Raw genomic sequence first — 18,574 nt, forward strand, 5'->3', positions numbered from 1 at the left:
TCCAACAAAATGGATGCCCCAGGGTGTTACTCCTACACCTTTGGTCACGCCAGTTAAATCTTCCCTAGTTTTACATTGGAACAGTCCAGCAACCCCTCGTTGTTGTAAATCTAAGTTTCTGGCATCAGGGGACCTCCTAAATACTCAATTTAGGGGCGCTAAGGGGAGTGACAGGTGGGCGCGTGCGACTCTACAGCTCTACATGCCAAGAACAGATGCATACTGGGTAAGTAACATTTTCCGTTCAAGGCATGTGAGCTGTAGATCACATGCTATGCATAGACTACAGAGCAGTTATCTTCCAAAGCGGTGGCCAACCTGTAGCTGTTGAGTCATATGAAATAGTGTATGTAAAACTGCTTGCCCCACACTAGCTTGCTGTCTTGCAAACACATCTGAACAATAGTGTTTTGTGAATGTGTGAGGTGTAGACCATTTTACAGCTTTGCATATGTCATCTATGAGTATATTTCCTAAGAATAACATAGAAGCCCCCAGTTTGCGTGTGAAGTGTGCTCTGGGTGGAAACTGTTAATGTTTGTTTTGCTTTTGCATAGCATATTTGAATGCGTTTGACTATCCACCTTGCAATACCTGATTTTGATAAGGGATTGCCTTTATGTGGTGGAGCAAAAGCGACAAAATGTTGATTTGTCTTACGGAAAGGTTTTGTCCTTTCTATGTAATAAAGTAATGCTCTGTTCACTTCTAACATGTGTAGGGCACGTTCTGCCACAGAATCTGGTTGAGGGAAGAAGACCAGTAATTCAACAGACTGTTTGATATGAAAGGTAGAAATGACTTTAGGATTGGTACGAAGAACCACCTTATTTTGATATATTTGTAAAAAGGGTTCTTCTCTAGTTAGTGCCTAAAGCTCACCCACTCTCCTCAGTGATGTGATGGCTATGAGCAAAGCTACTTTCCATGTGAGAAATTGCAGTTCACATCTGTGCAGTGGCTCAAAGGGTGGACCCATTAGTCTGGTGAGAACAATGTTGAGATTCCACACTGGAGCAGGTGGATGTCTTGGGGGAATGACTCGAGTCCCTCCATAAAAGCTTTGATGACAGGCACTCTAAATAGAGATAGATGTTGTCTATTTTGGAGGTATGCAGCTATTGCAGCCAAAAGTAAGCGTGTGGATGTGTACGCTAAATTGGAACGTTGTAGATGTAACAAATAATGTTTTAAACAGAAGAATCAAGCAGGCTGATGTGGTAGTTAGTACAGTATATTACAAACTGCTTCCACTTTGCTGCATAGCAGGCTCTTGTGGTAGGATGTCTAGCCTCTTTGATAATATTCATGCAGTCTGGCGGTACATTAAGGTAGCCAAACTCTACAACTTCAGGTGCCAGATCACCAGGTTGAGGTTGTGAGGAGATTGGGTGTAAGATATAGTTTTTGATGAGGAACTACCGACAGTTCCAACAGGGTTGTGAACTAGGGTTGACGTGCCCATGTGGGAGCTGCTAGGATTAGCGTCAGAGATGATTGTTTGAGTTTCCGAACTACTAACGGAATGAGTGGGAGAGGCGGAAAAGCGTAAGCAAATACCCCTGACCAATTCATCCATAGTGCTTTGCCTTTGGACAATAGATGTTGATGCCTGGTTTCGAAGCTTGGGCATTTTGCGTTTAGGTGTGTGGCAAACAGATCTAGGTCTGGGAAGTCCCACATTTGAAAGAATGGGAGGAGAACTTGAGGGTGTAGTTCCCATTCATGGATTTTTAGTGTGACGACTGAGCAGATCTGCCATCTGATTGTTTACTCTTGGAAGGTGTTCCGCTAGGAGATACATTTTGTGATGTATGGGCAATTTCCAGAGGGTCTGTGCTAGCTGTGACAGCTGGAGAGAGTGTCCCTCCCCATGTTTTTGTATGTAGTACATCGCTGTCATGTTGTCTGTACAAATCAAGACAGTTTTGCTTACTAGATGAACTTGCAACGCTTTCAGCGCCAGAAAAATTGCTAGCAGCTCTAGATAATTTATATGAAGCTGTTTCTGCTGCAAGCTCCACATGCCCTGAATTGTATGGGTTTGGAGATGCACTCCCCAACCTGTCAGTGATGCATCTGCTGTTAGTACGATCTGTGGAACCGGGTCGCTGAAGGACCACCCTTTAAAAAGGTTTTTTGTGTTCCCCCACTGCAGAGAGTGTTGGGTGCGGCTGTCTACCAACACTAGATCTGATAACAGACCCGGAACCTGGTTCCACTGACGTGCTAAATTGAACCTACACGTAGGTAATATCCCTCTTGACCTACATTGCTTTCCATATGGCTTGTTAAAAGCTCATACTTGGGGCACACAAAAAAAGCTCCGCTACACATAGAACTGATGTTTCTGTTTTTCTCATTTTTTTTTTTTAAGTTTTAACTTTTTTTATGTAAAAAACATTCATCTATTGTATTGCTTTTTTTCTTATGATTATCATGTATAAATCAATAAGCAGTTTAATTGTACAAAAATGCTCAAATGAGGTATTTAGTTGATACAATTTTACATTAAAAAAATAAGTAACAATCCTTTTCAAAGACACAATCTATATACAAAACAGTGCACAATATCTTTGGAGTTTACATCTAGTTAGGAAATCCAAAATCACAATCCCCAAACTCATACATACCTCTTATCCCTCTACATACACATCACTTGCACTCACTGCATACATACTAAACACCCCAGAATCAGACTACATACACAGATGAAACCATAGGGGTGAGACACTCAACCCTCTAATGCTTTGCTGAGAGCTGGGGTCCCCTTCATCCAGCCCGTTACTAACCTTCAACGTAACGGGTCCTGAAGAAGATGGCAAGAAAAGGAAAATAGGCCATCGAAACGTGCGTTGACCAGTCTGTGTGCAATACCCCAGGAAGACATAAAGAGGGATATATATATATATATATATATATATATATATATATATATATATATATATATATATATATATATATATATAGATAGCTTTCTATAAAGGTTGTCTAAACCTACCATCAATAAGGGTCGTTTGGACTGATGCAAGGTGCCCACTAGAATAGTGGACAGCATATGCCAGGCCAACTTCTCACAGGTAGCCCTCCACAAATCTTCCAATCGATGGATTTCAAATGTAAACGATACGCGGAGAATGGGAAACGCGATTGATAAACAATACCGTTGAGGGTAGTGGATTGCGTGTCGAAGGGAGCCCGAAAAACGGTGCCGAACCGGTGAGCAACATTTCACATCTGAACCCGATGGTGGAAAAAAGCATTCTAACAATAGAATCGATGCCCATGAGCACTATCACCAGAAGGAGGAGTCACCTACCTTGTGACTGGAAAGACTTCTTCGAAGAAAAACAAAGTGCAAACATCCGGACCCAACACTAGATGGTGATCTATGCATTGCATTTGATCTACAGCTCACATGCCTCGAACTTACAGTTTTGTCATCAAAACCTGACCATATAATCTCAGAATGCGAAGAACTCACCAACTTATTAACCCGCAGCTTTGAAGAATTGAACTTAAAGACATCTGTTTTCTTGTCCAGTGGTTTAATAGTGAACTGAAAGAGAGCAAAAAGTAAAACATCAACACAAATGCAAAGAGATAACATTAAAGATCGTCTTGCCCAATGTTAAAACATACACTAGATCATTCTCACACAAGGAGAAGCAATGGGGAGAAAGTCTAAATGCTTAAGCATGGTAAAAATCTATTAATCGAGAGGCCATGTTTCCCACGTCAAGATCGTTTATTTACCTGAGGATAGTATATCCATAGTAAAAGGCACACTTCACCAAGCACTCTCATCCCTGTACTATCGTAACTTCGATAAACCTAGCAAAATTTAAGAATACAAAATCAAAACAATTTTCAAAGAACAACAAAGTGAGCATTCTTCTTCCCTGGACCCAGAAATGAAAACAAACTGCCCTTGGCACTCATACGTCCAGTTACTCTTTCAACATTAAAGAAAAGAACACAAAAGCTACATGCATGTACTTCCTGCTCCAAACCACATTCTTGCCAACACTCTGAACCCATATCTCCTGCTCAGCCAGTAGTCACTTTTTTTAGCCACATGACCATAAATTGACATATCGATCTGCCCCTATAATCAATGCTATGAATAGTTGATAAATGTTTTCCCTCACTATGTACATTATGCATGACTTCATAATCAATCATGTAAAATGCCCCCTCATGCTGCATATAGCACATTGGTAAATAAAGAGGGACAGGTCTTTGCTATCTAATGAAAATACAATATCTGTCACCTAAAGTACAATACCAGTTACCAAAATGTGGACCATCCAACGCCCGCAAACTCTATAAGACACATTAGGGTCATGTATGACTTGATCTTTACAGGTCGAGCTGATAAAGTTTCCTTTGCAGGAAGGAAAAATGAGAAATACAGCAAAAAGACATAGCAGGAAAGGTTCAGACAAGTAATTACGCTGGCAAGACCCCTTTATCAATGGCAGGATTGCCTTCTGTAGGAAGAACAACCTTTACCTCCTTATCGCTGTATGAGATGTTCCGAATCTCATTCCAGGGAAAGGAGATTTTTGCGGTCAGTCTGTTTTCCGGGTCGTAAATGTGGAGTCCAAGGGCGTCAACACCTAGAAGAAGTTCAGTTCCCTTTTTATTCTGTGAAGAATAGAAAAGCCATTAAAAACACAAGTAAAATGTCACTGATCCTTAGTCTTTCACAATTGCAAGGAAAATGTAATTATTACTCAACAACAAGCCTATAAGAAAATGAGGTCCTAATTTAATAGGGTTTACATTAGTTTAAAACCTCTTTACAAAATGTCATGAATGAAATGCTTGAGTGAATTTAAGCCCTGGTAATTACTTCTGGCAGCATTCTAGATCATTATTCTTTGATCACTATACCACTACAGAGAGGAAAAATCAGTTGTGGCCAACTCTAGAAGTGACTGTTCAGTCTCAACTGTAATGTGCACACTGTATGGGAACACAAGCAACCAAAGCCATCTTTTGGTCTATTTTAGTTCTCATCAATAAGGTGCAACTTGATTACTACAAGTCAGCGAGCTACTGGTTTAAGTCCTTCGGAATAGTAAGCTATTGTGTTTTTTATGGAAGGGCCAATAATATTTGCATATGATAGGTCCCGGTCTGTAGTGCTACAGTGAACAAAAAGAAAAAATCATTGGCAAAGCCAATCAATAGGTGTCAATTTTGGGTTCTATTGACTGACTGTCTTTCTAGCCATGCTGTAGAGCACAGCAAGATGCTGTGCAGCATGGTGAAAAGATGAGAAAAAGAAACAAGGATTGGAAATACAACAGGTCTCGCATTTGCTTAAGTTAGAGCTATTGGCGTTGTAAATGTCTTTGGAAATGACAATGTCTTTTAACCATGTGTTATGGATTGTATGTGTTGTGTAGTGAAGTTCCCGGTTTCAGATCAACTTGTAGAGCTGTGCAGTGGTTGAAATGATACTTTTTTTTCGCAGAGTTCTTTATTGGTTCTTTCAACAAAAGTGTGTTACTGTCTCACTGCCCCAGACCGGCCTGCTGGTCTGCTGGCCTCTGGCTCCCAGAAATTCTCAGCTAATCTGTTTGATACTTGCTTACACTGCCAAGATGTAACAGGATTTTTTTTTAAGCCCCTGACAAGTTTATTTTTATATGTAAAAAGTGGGTGTATACATAAACTCACTTATGCAATGCTTTGCTTATTTTATTATTTACTTGTGTTTATGAAGCTCGTAATTGTATCGCTTCATAAAATGTTTTCTCATACTGTATGCTACAGGATGTGGCTCACGGCTAGACTGCCGACTTTGGAGCTGGGAAACCAAGGTTCGAGCCTCGGGGTCGACTCCACATCCTGTGAGTCTGCGCAAATCACATAATCTCCCCGCGCCTACCCCCCAAAATAAAAATATATTTATATATGAATGTGTTCAACACTGGCCATCTATATGAAAGTGATACACACAGTTAATATGCAGGTCATCAACTCTGATCAACCTGACTGTCAATACTGCCTGCATTGAAACCAGCTGCATGGTGGATAATTTGTAAAATAAATACACGAAAAAGTGTAGGGTCCTAAAGATTTTTAAAGGATGCCTGCTGCCTGGCTTCTGAAGCCCAGGGTTGTTGTGCACCAAGGCTGCCTACTCTTGATTCCACCTTATGTCTCTTTCTCCATCGACTTTTTTTCCTGTCTCTTAATATCGCTCTAACAGGTTTTTATCCCTACTTTCTTCCTTTGTCACTGTTTTTGTATCAAATGCTTTCTCTTTCTTTCGCCATTTTCAACCTTTTTCGCTCTTGCTCTATGCGAAAGATAATAAATAAGCCCTTGTCCCCAAAAAAAAAAAAAAACACACAATGAATGCCTGTGACCAGGGCTTTAAGTGGTCCTGGTCTCCTCGGTGTTGAGCACCGGCATTTTTTTTAAACGGGGCCTCGAAAAAGGGTCTCCATCGGGCTCTGTTTTGTGCCCTGGCACAGGCGGTTCGTTTTTTTCCGGACTGCAGTGACAGCAGGCACATGGATGTGCGCTGCTCACACTGCTCACCTCTCACTAGTGGAGAAGTTAGGCATGACGTCATGTCAGATGGGCGTTGTAGGGAAAGGGAATTCCTTTAAAGAGTCATTTTCTCTCAGGATTTCCCTTCTCTTTTTGAAACTCGGGAGCAGCAACATTGTCGTGGTGTCACCAGGATTTTAAGTGGAAGCTTTTTCAATTTTATATACAAGCCATGGTTGCTGCTTATTTATCTTATGCAAGTAACAACCATTGACAAAGTCAATAGTCCTGCCTTGGTGTAGGTATGATGTTATTTGTTGTATCGTATATCTGGATGCAATAACAGAAACCGCAAAATAAGTCAGGCGGCGCACTATGCTAAGTACAGAGTTTTAGCGTGTTTCTAAACCACGCCCTTAATTACATTGGCCACGCCCCTTCGAGAGACCACCCCCGCCAGTTTTTTCATCATACCGGCAGACACAGGCTCCGGGCACATGAACACGAACGCGGAGGATAGTGCCCTGGTGGACTCTGGAGGACTTCTCTCGCGGACTAGACCCTCCCTCCGTACCCTGCATCCTAGCCACCCTTCATCTATGCTGGGAATGCTGTGGTTTGCTCGGACAGTTTGCGCTGGACTCTAGCCCTTCCCTCCGGACCCTTGCATCCCACCCACCCCTCCTCTATGCTGGTACTAGTGTAGTGTTTGCAGTGGTCCTTTGTACTCTCTACCACCCCTATATACTACCCTTAGAGTGCTTCCAGTCACATCCCTCCTGTTAGGATAGAAGACCACTCTAACGACTAGTATCCTATGTGATTATTAGATTGTATCCATGTGTATCCCCTCCCTGTCTTTATAACTATAGCCTTAACGACTAATCGACTGTGAAACTGCTGGAATATAGCCATGTGTTCCCCTCCCCCGTGTGAAGTGATAACCCCTACTCACTAGAGCAGAAAGAAATGTGTTCCTGAAATGTGTAACGTAACTGACTCTATGTAAAGTGCCTTGTAAAGGGGCAGCTGACATTCCAGGAGCCTAGTCCCGACAGCTCGACGACTTCGGAGGGTTGGAAGTGGTCCCCCGCTACACGGCGGAGGAGGGCTCTGGACATCGAATGCTGTCTTTGTAAAGCGCGCTGATAACCTAATCGGTTCAAGATCCTGAAATGTGCAACGTAACTGATTCTATGTAAACTGCTGTGATAACATGTAACTCTTGCTATGTAAAGCGCTCTGATAACCTAATCGGTTCAAGTTCGCGCTATAGAAAACTCTAAAAATAAATAAATAAATAAATACTTTAAGCCCTGCCTGTGACAATCTCCTGCAACCACCAGCACAAATTAAGCGCTGAGTCAGATAGCTGCTACGCTGGCTTCCACATACATTTGTTTGTGTGTTTGTCTGTTTCTCCATGTGTGCAAGGGTATGCCGAACAGAATACAAAGGCAATGCATGTGTGAACGAGTATCTCTGTACCCGTATTAGTCAGTGTACATTTGGATAAGTGTTGGCAAGTGTGTTCGTGTTCTGAGGACGCACACATTCCTTGGTGGTCCAGGACCTGAGCTGAGGCCCCTTATGCCCCGTTAAAGATCTGCCCGAAGTGCTATTAAGCTATCTGTGCAAGGCTCCATGGGACATTGATGGGCGCAAAGTTTGCCTGGCCTCTCTGCCCTAATCTCATTGAGTTGAGAAGATAATGACCAGAGTGCATTTATACAATGTAATGAACGGGGAGGGTAGGCCTCCCTTTAAACAGTAGCAGTTCCGAAGCATCAGAGCCTGGAAGAGGCCAAGAGGGGGGGTGAGGGGGGAGGGTGAAAGTGGTGCAGAGAAAAAGGACAAACCTAGTACACACAAAAAATGTGCAGAACGGCATGGACAAAACACGAAGCTATGAGAACTCACAGGTACACAGACTGTGCAGAACTTCATCACACACTCACTGGCACACTTGCACATTCCGACACACACGAGGGCATATACAGGAAAGAACATATGAGACAGACACATGAAAGCAAACAGACAAAGGAGTACACATCCAAATGCATTCAACTAAAAAAACACAAGCATATGGACACAGACACACAACTATTCCACTCATGCATACAGACACACACACAGACAGCCGACTACCTTCCCTACAGACACAGCCACACACACAGACATGCACACTTTGAAAAACCTACATACTCTCCCACCCGCACTTAAAACAACAGATATATAGGTTCTGTGGGTACAGGTGGGCGTTATAGCCTATTGGAGGATACTTCTGTCACTGATGCACCCCCACCAGAAATATATTTGGCTAAATCTCCGAGTATTTCATCTGTGTTGTCAACTGATAGTTGGGCACTTGTAGCTAAACAAAAGTTCTGTAGACTACAGGTTTCAGTGCACACTTCTATCCCACACCCCAACATCAAATCCGAGGCGCTTGATGGTCACAGCAGCTATACGACAGGAACAAAAGATCTCTGATAAAGAGCCCCTTTATGGGTGCCCATCGGGTTTTGCAGCGCCGACCCAACGAGGAGCAGGCCCATATGATGAAGCATGATATCTAGCTTGGTGGGTGTGTGAGGGCCCTAGGTCCAAAAGGAGGAATTCCCCTCCTCCTTTCTCCTATAACAACATAGTCTGATTATCCCAAATAAACCTACATATTGTGGTTCACGACCCATTAAGGAACTTCGTACCTACTTTCTTGAACACAAAGAGCAAATCATGCTGAACGATTTGGTGGTGATCCCATCCTCCTAGGACCACCCCATGGACAGTTATGGGCAAAAATACAATCCCAACTAAATGCCCTGCAAAGCATTATGGGACGAGATTCTAGAGTGCAGTCAATATTATAGTGTCCAATATCAAAACATTCCTCAAGGTGCAGGCTCTCCTTGCTCACCTGAGAGCTAATACTATAATATTCACTGCACTCTAGAATCTCGCCCCATAATGCTTTTCTGGGCCTTCGAATGGCATTGTACTTTTGTCCATAACTACGCTTGGGGTGGTCCTAGGAGGATGGGACCACCACAATCGTTGAGCATGATATGCTCTTTGTGTTCAAGGTACCCGTTTGGTCCTCCCCCTAAGTTAGGGGGGACCCCAAAATCATCACATCTCTCATTGCCTGATATTTTTCAAAGCTCACTTTTGTGAGTTGGTTATATGCTTTTTAGCATGTAAAGGGAAAGTTGTTTTGTCAAAGGATTGTGGGAGCAGTAGCTTACTCCAGAGTTTTTGCATACATTTCAATTAATGCATATTAATAAAACAGAAATCTCACATATCTTTAGTAAAATAACAAATAACTATCTATACATGCTAAAATACAGTCATCTCAGAAAAGTGAAAATGAAAATATAACAAGCAGTACATTTAGTTAAACAATAAGGAAAATGATACTTACCAGTATGCATCTGTTCTTGGCATGTAGAGCTGCAGAGTTGTACACTTAGCATTAGATCGCCATCTGGTGTTGGGCTCGGATGATTGCAGGTTGTTGTTGTCTTGGAAGAAGTCTTTGTAGTCACAAGATAGGTGACTCCTCCCTTGGACAATACTGCGCATGGGCATCGGCTCCGTCCTTAGATTGTTTATCGTCATGATGGGAAATGATGGAGTTAGTATAAGTAAAGAAAAAAGGATGTCCATGCGTGTGCATCTAAGTAAGATGAAAAATTGGAACGGATACAAGTCCCGGGGAGGCGGGAGGGCGTGTACAACTCTGCAGCTCTACATGCCAAGAACAGATGCATACTGGTAAGTAGCATTTTCTGTTCGAGGTATATGAGCTGCAGATTGTACACTTAGCATTGATTGTACAGCAGTGTCTCCCTTAGCGGTGGTGGCTTGTATCCGTTGCAGTGGTTTGAAAGAGTTTTAAGGACAGCCTGGTCTACTGCAGCTTGCTGCTTGGCTTGCACATCAACACAATATTGTTTAGTGAAGGTGTGTCGTGTAGACCAAGTTGCTGCCTTGCATATGTCCTCTAGGGGTATGTTTCCTAAGAAAGCCATAAAGGCTCCTAGCTTGTGAGTGGAGTGCGCTCTAGGAGGAACTTTTAATGTACAGTTTGGCTTTAGATAGCATATTTGTATACACTTTACAATCCACCTTGCGATCCCACCTTTAGAGATGGGGTTGCCTTTGTGTGGAGGAGAGAAAGATACAAACAGTTGTTTTGTTTTCCTAAAAGATTTAGTTCTATCTATAAAGTATAGAACAACTCTCAACATCTAAAGTGTGTAAAGCCCTTTCCGCTATAGAGTCAGGGTTTTGGAAAAACACAGGTAACTCTACGGATTGATTTAAATGAAAAGGAGTGATGACCTAGGAAGAAATTTTGGATTAGACCCAAGAACCACTTTGCTAGGATGTATCTGAAAAAATGGTTCTTGTATAGTGAAAGCTTGTATCTCACTTACTCTTCTAAGAGAGGTAATAGCAACAAGGAAAGCTGTTTTCCATGTTAGTAATTGCAGTTCACATTTATGTAGAGGCTCGAAAGGGGGTCCCATGAGTCTTGTAAGGACAATGTTCAGGTTCCACACAGGAGAAGGTGGCAACCTGGGTGGGATTATTCTTTTTAATCCTTCCATGAATGCTTTGATTGCAGGCACTCTGAAGAGAGACAGATGTTGTCTGTTTTGTAAATACGCTGCAATTGCTGCAAGGTGCAGGCGTATGGAAGAATATTCTAAATTAGACCTTTGTAGATGTAAAAGGTAACAAATGATATTCTGGATGGAAGCATCCAGGGGATCAATTTGATTATTTCTGCCATATATTGCAAATCTTTTCCATTTAGCGACATAACACGCTCTGGTAGTGGGTTTCCTAGCCTCTTTAATGATGTTCATACAGTCTGGTGGTAGGTTTAGATAACCAAACTCTAAGACTTCAGGAGCCAGATCGCTAAATTCAGTTGTTTTGGGTCTGGGTGTCTGATTTCTCCATGGTTCTGTGTTAACAGGGAGGGTGTGAGCTGTAACTTTTGATGTGGAACCAGAGAGAGATCCAGCAGTGTGGTGAACCACGGTTGGCGTGCCCATGTGGGAGCTACCAGGATTAGTTTGAGAGACTGTTGTCTGAGCTTGCGCACTACTAATGGAATCAGTGGGAGAGGAGGAAAAGCGTATGCAAATCTGCCTGACCAGTTCATCCATATCGCATTGCCCTTGGACAATGGGTGTGGAAACCTGGCGGCGAAGGTTGGGCATTTTGCATTTTCGTGGGTGGCAAACAGATCTATGTGTGGATGACCCCACCTCTGGAAGCATGGCTGAAGAACTTGTGGATGTCGTTCCCATTCGTGTTTCTGTTGTGACTGCCGACTTAACAGATCTGCTATCCGATTGTGAACTCCTGGAAGGTGTTCTGCCAACAGATGTATATTTTGAGGAATGGCCCATCTCCAAATGTTCTGTGCAAGCTGGGACAGTTGCAGAGAGTGTGTTCCCCCCTGTTTTTGTATATAGTACATGGCTGTCATATTGTCCGTCCGGATTAAGACAGCTTTGTTTTGTACTTGAAAAGTCTTGAGTGCTATGAATAGGACTAGCAGCTCTAGATGGTTGATATGGCACAGTTTTTGTTGATTGTTCCTTTGACCTAGAGTTGTGTGATGTAAGAGATGGGCTCCCCATCCTGTGTGAGAGATGCGTCTGTTGTGAGCACTAACTGTGGAACAGGTAGGAGGAACGGCCGCCTCTTTGTCAAGTTTTTGCTGTTCCACCATTGCAGAGAGCGATGCGTGTGGCTGTCCACCAACGCAAAGTCTGTTAGTTGACCTTGAGCCTGGTTCCATTGTTGTGCTAGGCACTCTTGTAACGGGCGCATTTGCAATCGTGCGTGTGGTACTATGAAGATGCAAGATGCCATCATGCCTATTTAGTCTCATGAACACTCTGGCTTGCAGAGATTGTTGTTGTTGGAAGACTGTGACTAAGGCTTGAATGCTCTGTATCCTTGCTGGACTGGGATACGCTAGAGCTGTAGATGTGTCTATTGTAGCCCTTAGATACTGGTGTACATGAGAAGGCTGCAGGTGCGACTTGGTGTAGTTGTTCGTGAACCCCAAGTTGTGCAACGTTTGAATTGTTTGATGTGTGTGTTGGACACATTGTTTGAATGACTTGGTTTTTATGAGCCAATCGTCTAGATAAGGGAAGACATGTATCTGCTGCCTTCTGAGATGTGCTGCTACTACTGCTAAGCACTTTGTGAACACGCGTGGTGCTGTTGTTACCCCGAATGGAAGGACTTTGAACTGATAGTGTTGTTCTTTCATTACAAACCGTAGGTACTTCCTGTGAGCAGGGTGTATAGGAATGTGAAAGTAGGCGTCCTTTAGGTGTAGGATTGAAAGGAAATCGCCTTGTTGCAGTAGTTGGAGCACTTGTTGCAGAGTGATCATATAAAAATGATTTGATTGTATGTACTGATTGAGGGGCCTGAGGTCGAGAATTGGTCTTAGTGTCCCGTCGTTTTTGGGAATTAGAAAATACAGCGAGTAAACCCCTGTTCCCTGTTCTTCTAAAGGAACTAATTGAATGGCATCATTTGTAAAAGTGACAGAACTTCTTGTTGGAGCAGAGTCAGGTGGTCTGTAGACATTGGACACTGCCTGGGAGGTATGTGTGGAGGGGTTGCTGTAAGTTCTAGGCAGTAGCCATGTTGGATAATCTGTCTCACCCACTTGTCTGTTGTAATGGAGTTCCAAACAGGCAGGAAGAGGATCGATTGCTGTTGTTACCGCGACCTCTTCCTTTGTTATTATTGCCTCTGTATCCTCCTCTAAAATATCCCTTGTTAGAGGATGTTTGTGTGTGAGATTTTAAAGATGTTGTAGCGTCTGCTCCAGTTTGTTTGGAGCCTCCTCTGTAGAAGGAACAATGAAAGGAACCTCTAGCTGGTGAGGACTGTAAAGCCCCCATAGACTTGGCGGTGTCCAGATCTTTCTTCATTTTTTCGAGTGCAGTGTCCACTTCTGGGCCAAATAATTGGTTCTGATTAAATGGTTGGTTCAAAATGGCAGTTTGCACTTCCTGTTTAAACCCGGAAATGCGTAGCCACGCATGTCTCCTAAGTATGACACTGGTATTCACAGCTCTAGATGCGGTGTCTGCCGCATCTAATGCACATTTTATTGAGGCATTTGAAATGAACTTGCCTTCCTGTATGAGGTCAGTTGCCTGAGCTTTATATTGATCTGGTAGGTGTTCAAGTAGTTTTTCTAATTGATCATAATGAGCCCTATCGTAACAAGAGAGGAGGGCTTGTGTATTAGCTATACGCCATAGGTTAGTGGCTTGTGCAGCTATTTACCTGACGCATCAATTACTTTGGATTCTTTGTCAGGTGGGGGTGCTTCGCGAGAAGTTTGAGAATTTGCCCTTTTCCTAGCATTGGATACAACTAAATAATCTAATGGTAGGTGTCCTTTAATGTAGACTGGGTCTGTGGGTGCAGGCCTATATTTTTTCTCAATTCTGGGGTTCAAAACTGTAGTGCGTACAGGGTCTTTAAATACCTCTGGAGTATGTTTGATGACCCCTTTAATCATGGGAAGAATTTGAACAGACCGTTGAGACTGTTCAAAGGTATCTAAGAGATAATCATCCTCAGTCTCATCAGAATGCATAGTGACTTTATGGTAAGCAGCAGCTCTGTTTAACAAATGACCAAAACCAATGTTATCCTCTAAAGGGGAAGGTTTTGAAGGGAATAACTGTGTGTCAGGAATATCAGGCGCATTTTGTGGGTTTGGCAAGTCCCATATAACGTCATCCACGGGGTATGAGAAAGGCTCATCTATATCATGCCCTCCACCCAGACTATATTCATCATCATCATGTTCAGATGAATGTGATGATAAAAGTGGAGAATGTGCAGGAGAGATTGGAGGTGATATGTGAAGAGGAACAGGAGAAGAAGGAGGAGGAGGTATAGGAAAGGAAAAGTGCATAGGGGATGTAGCACAGTCCTTTTTCTTGGCAGGAACCACAGGTGTGGTTGGTGCATCTGCTGGTCTCTTTTTGTGAGGTGTAGCCTCTACATGACCTGTTTTTGGGCCGATTTAGAACTTCTTTTGTCAAGGATCTGGCAAGAAAAGTTCCTCCTCATGTACAACCTTCTTGGGCGTCGATTTTTTCGGTTCTATCAGAGGTTGTTTTGTGTGTTTAGCCTTGGGAGGTGCTATAACATCCTTCGGCATAGTTTTTGGTGTCGAAGGTGTTGTTTTCGGCTTGGTAGGCAGGTCCGAGGGCTCGGGCACATCGGAATCAGGCCTTGTGGGCTTCGGCACTGAAGAAGGTGTTTTCAGTGTGCGAGCTGGTGTCGTCGGCTTCGAGGCGTCAGACGATGGCTTCACGCTTTTATGTTTAGGAGTGGACAGCTTCAGAGCCGGTACTTCTTTCGGTTTCGGTGCCGATTTAGGCTTCGGTGCCGAGAGGTCTTTCTGTGTCGGTGCAGAGCCATCCTTTGGTTTCGGTGCCGAGCTAGCTTTGGGTTTTGGTGCCGATGGAAGAGGTGGGATCGGCATATGCGGCTTGCTTTGTGCCGAGGCACTAGAAGGCTTAGTTTTTTTCTTCGGGACCGGGCTCAAAGGCAGGGCTTTCGAAGCGGGTGTCAGGAGCTGATCTCCTCATTTCGTGTCGACGGGCCTTCCGATCCCGGATGGTTTTCTTTGATCGGAAGGATGCACAGGCTGTGCAGGTCGATTCGTCGTGTTCTGGCGATAGACAGAGGTTGCAGACTTCGTGGTGATCGCTATGTGGAAACTTTGCTCGACATACCGGGCATCTTTTGAACAGAGTTCTGTCCATGAGGTGTAGGCCGCACGGCGTCGATAGGCCCAACGGCCCGCGTGGATGACCGGAATCGAACTGATGGCGTTGAAAACTATTGTAGTCGATGTCGAAGGTAGTTTGTAGAAGTTTGAGGACGTTTTTGCGCTTCGAGGTGCTTGAAAAGTGTTTTTCTAGCTGGAGCAGAGAAACTTTCATCCGAACCCAGTGGCAGAAAAAAACAATCTAAGGATGGAGCTGATGCCCATGTGCAGTATTGTCCAAGGGAGGAGTCACCTATCTCGTGACTACAAAGACTTCTTCCAAGACAACAAAACCTGCAATCATCCGAGCCCAACACCAGGTGGCGATCTAATGCGAAGTGTACAATCTGCAGCTCATATGCCTCGAACATAATTCTATCTTTACAAGCTAAAATGCATATAGTCATCTCACAAAAGTGAAAATAAGTGAAAATGAAAATATAGCAAGCAGTGAGAGAGGTGATGTTTTTGGGGTCCTCGCTAACCTAGGGAGAGAACCAAGTAGATGCCTTGAACAAAAGGAGCACATCAGGCTGAATGATTCAGTGGTGGCCTCATCTTCCTAGGACCACCCCAAGCACAGTTATGGGCAAAAATACAATCCCAAGCAAAGGCCCTGCAAAGCATTATGGGATGATATTTTAGAGTGCAGTGAATATTATAGTATCCAATATTAAAACATTCCTCAAGGGGCAGACTCTCCGGCTGAGCTGAGAGCTAATACTATAATATTCACTGCACTCTAGAAACTCGCCCCATAATGCTTTGCTGTGCCTTTGGTTGGCATTGAATTTGTGCCCATAACTTTGCTTGGGGTGGTCCTAGGAGGATAGGACCACCACCGAATCGTTCAGCATGATATGCTCTGTGTTCAAGGCATCTGCTTGCCCTCCCCCTACGTTAGGGGTGACCCCAAAATCCTCACCTCTCTCATTGGCTGGTATTTTTCAAAGTTCACTTTTGTGAATTGGTTATATGCTTTTTAGCATGTAAAGGTAAAGTTGTTTTATCAAAGGGTTGTGGGTGCAGTAGCAAACTCCACTACGGGATGGAGTCAGAATTTTTGAATGAATTCTGTGTTTTCCATGTAATCCTCAATTAACAAATCTCCGCAACCTCTGCTAGCAGAGCAGAGTTCATTGCCCACGGTTAACAATAAGTTGACATTTGCAGTGTCTTGGATAGATTGATCGGACATAGTAATTCTCAACAGGGTTTGAGGTCTACATGGTCTGTCAGCAAAAAAGCACACAATTTATATTTGAAGAGATTGATTTGGGCCCTAATTAAATTCCTGGGGGCTGTGGGATAAAAGGATAAACCCTTGCTAAGTGTATTCAATTCTGTATCCGGACAGCTTGATACAGGATAAATTGATTACTAAGTTGTCAATCTCGGTGGTACTCTTATAACGCCTTCCTCATAGCTAGAGTGGCAACACCTGGTGTTGAGGATTGTGCTGGTTTGTGTTGAAGGGGGTCTGAGAAAGCTGTAGTTTTGGGGATGTTTGATGTTCTTATACCGAGCCGGTAGCGTAAAACTTACTCATAAAAATTTACCTTGCATGATGAGGTGTTTGCTTCTTGAATCGTTACTGGAGAGTCAATATCAGAGCTGGAAGTTGCTACCTGTTGGGAAGTGAGATTATCCATGCTCATTCCTTGTTTTGGTGCAGCATTGTACTTTTTGCAAAGGTATAAAACTCGTCCTAGATGATTGTCAAGTTGATCACGACGAAATTTACGAGTCTTCCTTTTACCCAGACCGCATGACGATTACAATGCTAAACTAGACGTTCCACTTACGGTAAGAACATTCTTTAGGACTTTTTCCTCTTTGGGGTGCCAGTCACCAAATACCACACGGTGATGGTTTCCTTTGTCACTTACGGTCATTCTTATCTATATCTTATGATTTTCTTCTCACTGCACGGCATAAATCTGCTGCGTTCTCCCGCAAAGGTTTATCGCACTGCTACCAACAGTTAGAGTAAACTAGGGTAGTGTCTTGCTGACGTAATTCACTTAAAACACTGCTACTCCCTTGCAGGCTTCTGTGAAATACCGCATCTGTAATCAAGCGACCGTATCACTGGCTTCTTTAGGAGACTCACTTCTTCCGTTTCTATTATCCAACTACCACACTATGATGTCACCTTGCATAAAATGTAGTCGTAGTTTTTTTCGAATATGGTCAGTATGACAACTTTCTTATCGTAGTACTGTTTGTCTTTTTCATATATAGTACTACTGTGTAGTTTGGGTGAACGTATGTACATCATTTGACATATCTACTTAGCGCTGGCTTTCGGTATTTCTATGAATGGTGTTGTCCATGTCTTACTGTGGTTTGCCTATCATGTATATCACACCTGTGATGGAATAATAGCTATTTCTTCCCCAATTATATTTGGATTATGATTTTCTGCTTGGTAATTGTTATCACAATTTACATGATTCATTATCTTGGATATTGCCCAAATGTTGGGATTGTGATTGTTTGGAATACTGTGTGATTTAAACTCTGTATTGTCTGCACTGCTCACTTAATATTTTACTTTTGTATGTATTTGGTTTTTTATATGTTTTCCTTTTCTTGGGATCCATGTCTCAAATAACTAATCAGCCTTGAGAAAGCCTCAGGCTTGCAGGCCGCAAGGGGGCGAAACACGTGTTGGCTGAACTAACATATGGTTGTGACTCGGTGATTCTGATGCTACAAGAAACACGCTTGGGATGTTCTTGAAAAATAAAGACTTTACTGTAACTTTGAACACAATATTATTATTCATCCTTTTGGGTTACCAGATACTATTGATACACTCACCTGTCCTGGTCCAAAAAGAAAAATGTAGTTCCAGGTCAAGGATAAATACAGAAGATGAAGGCAAGCCCACAGAAGCCAGGCAGTAGTAAGGACTTGGAAGGCTCTAAGCCTACTATATTTTCACAATAGGTCTTTCACAGCCAGAAAGTTTGTGCTATCTTGCAACCTCAACCCAAATTAAAACCAGTCACTGGTTTGGGTTTCTTTCAGTTGATCAGAACCAGATACTGTGGAATGTTGAAAACTACACAAATATGTTCTTAACAGTTCTGAGCATTCACATGCTATTTTTTCAGCCAAGTGAAAAAGTGTATTGTAAGGAGTGTGGATGAGCCACAGAAAGTGAGAGATGCTTCATAAACATATTGGTAGCAGAGTTCATGT

The 18,574-nt window shown here is 43.0% G+C and overlaps 1 protein-coding gene across 3 annotated transcripts in view; it reads right to left on the bottom strand.

Moving 5' to 3' along the window:
• NF2 (NF2, moesin-ezrin-radixin like (MERLIN) tumor suppressor) overlaps positions 1-18,574 on the bottom strand; it is a 484,134-nt gene that overhangs the window by 300,900 nt on the left and 164,660 nt on the right. For all 3 annotated transcript variants that reach the window (XM_086943228.1, XM_086943229.1, XM_086943227.1), the window contains exons 8-9: positions 4,516-4,650; positions 3,485-3,559 (exon numbers count right to left, since the gene is read on the bottom strand). In XM_086943228.1, coding sequence (XP_086799354.1) covers positions 3,485-3,559; positions 4,516-4,650 — 210 coding nt within the window. The remainder of the gene's footprint in view (positions 1-3,484; positions 3,560-4,515; positions 4,651-18,574) is intronic.

The sequence above is a fragment of the Lissotriton vulgaris genome, chromosome 11 (assembly GCF_964263255.1).
Source record: "Lissotriton vulgaris chromosome 11, aLisVul1.2, whole genome shotgun sequence".
Classification (NCBI taxonomy): Eukaryota; Metazoa; Chordata; class Amphibia; order Caudata; family Salamandridae; genus Lissotriton; species Lissotriton vulgaris.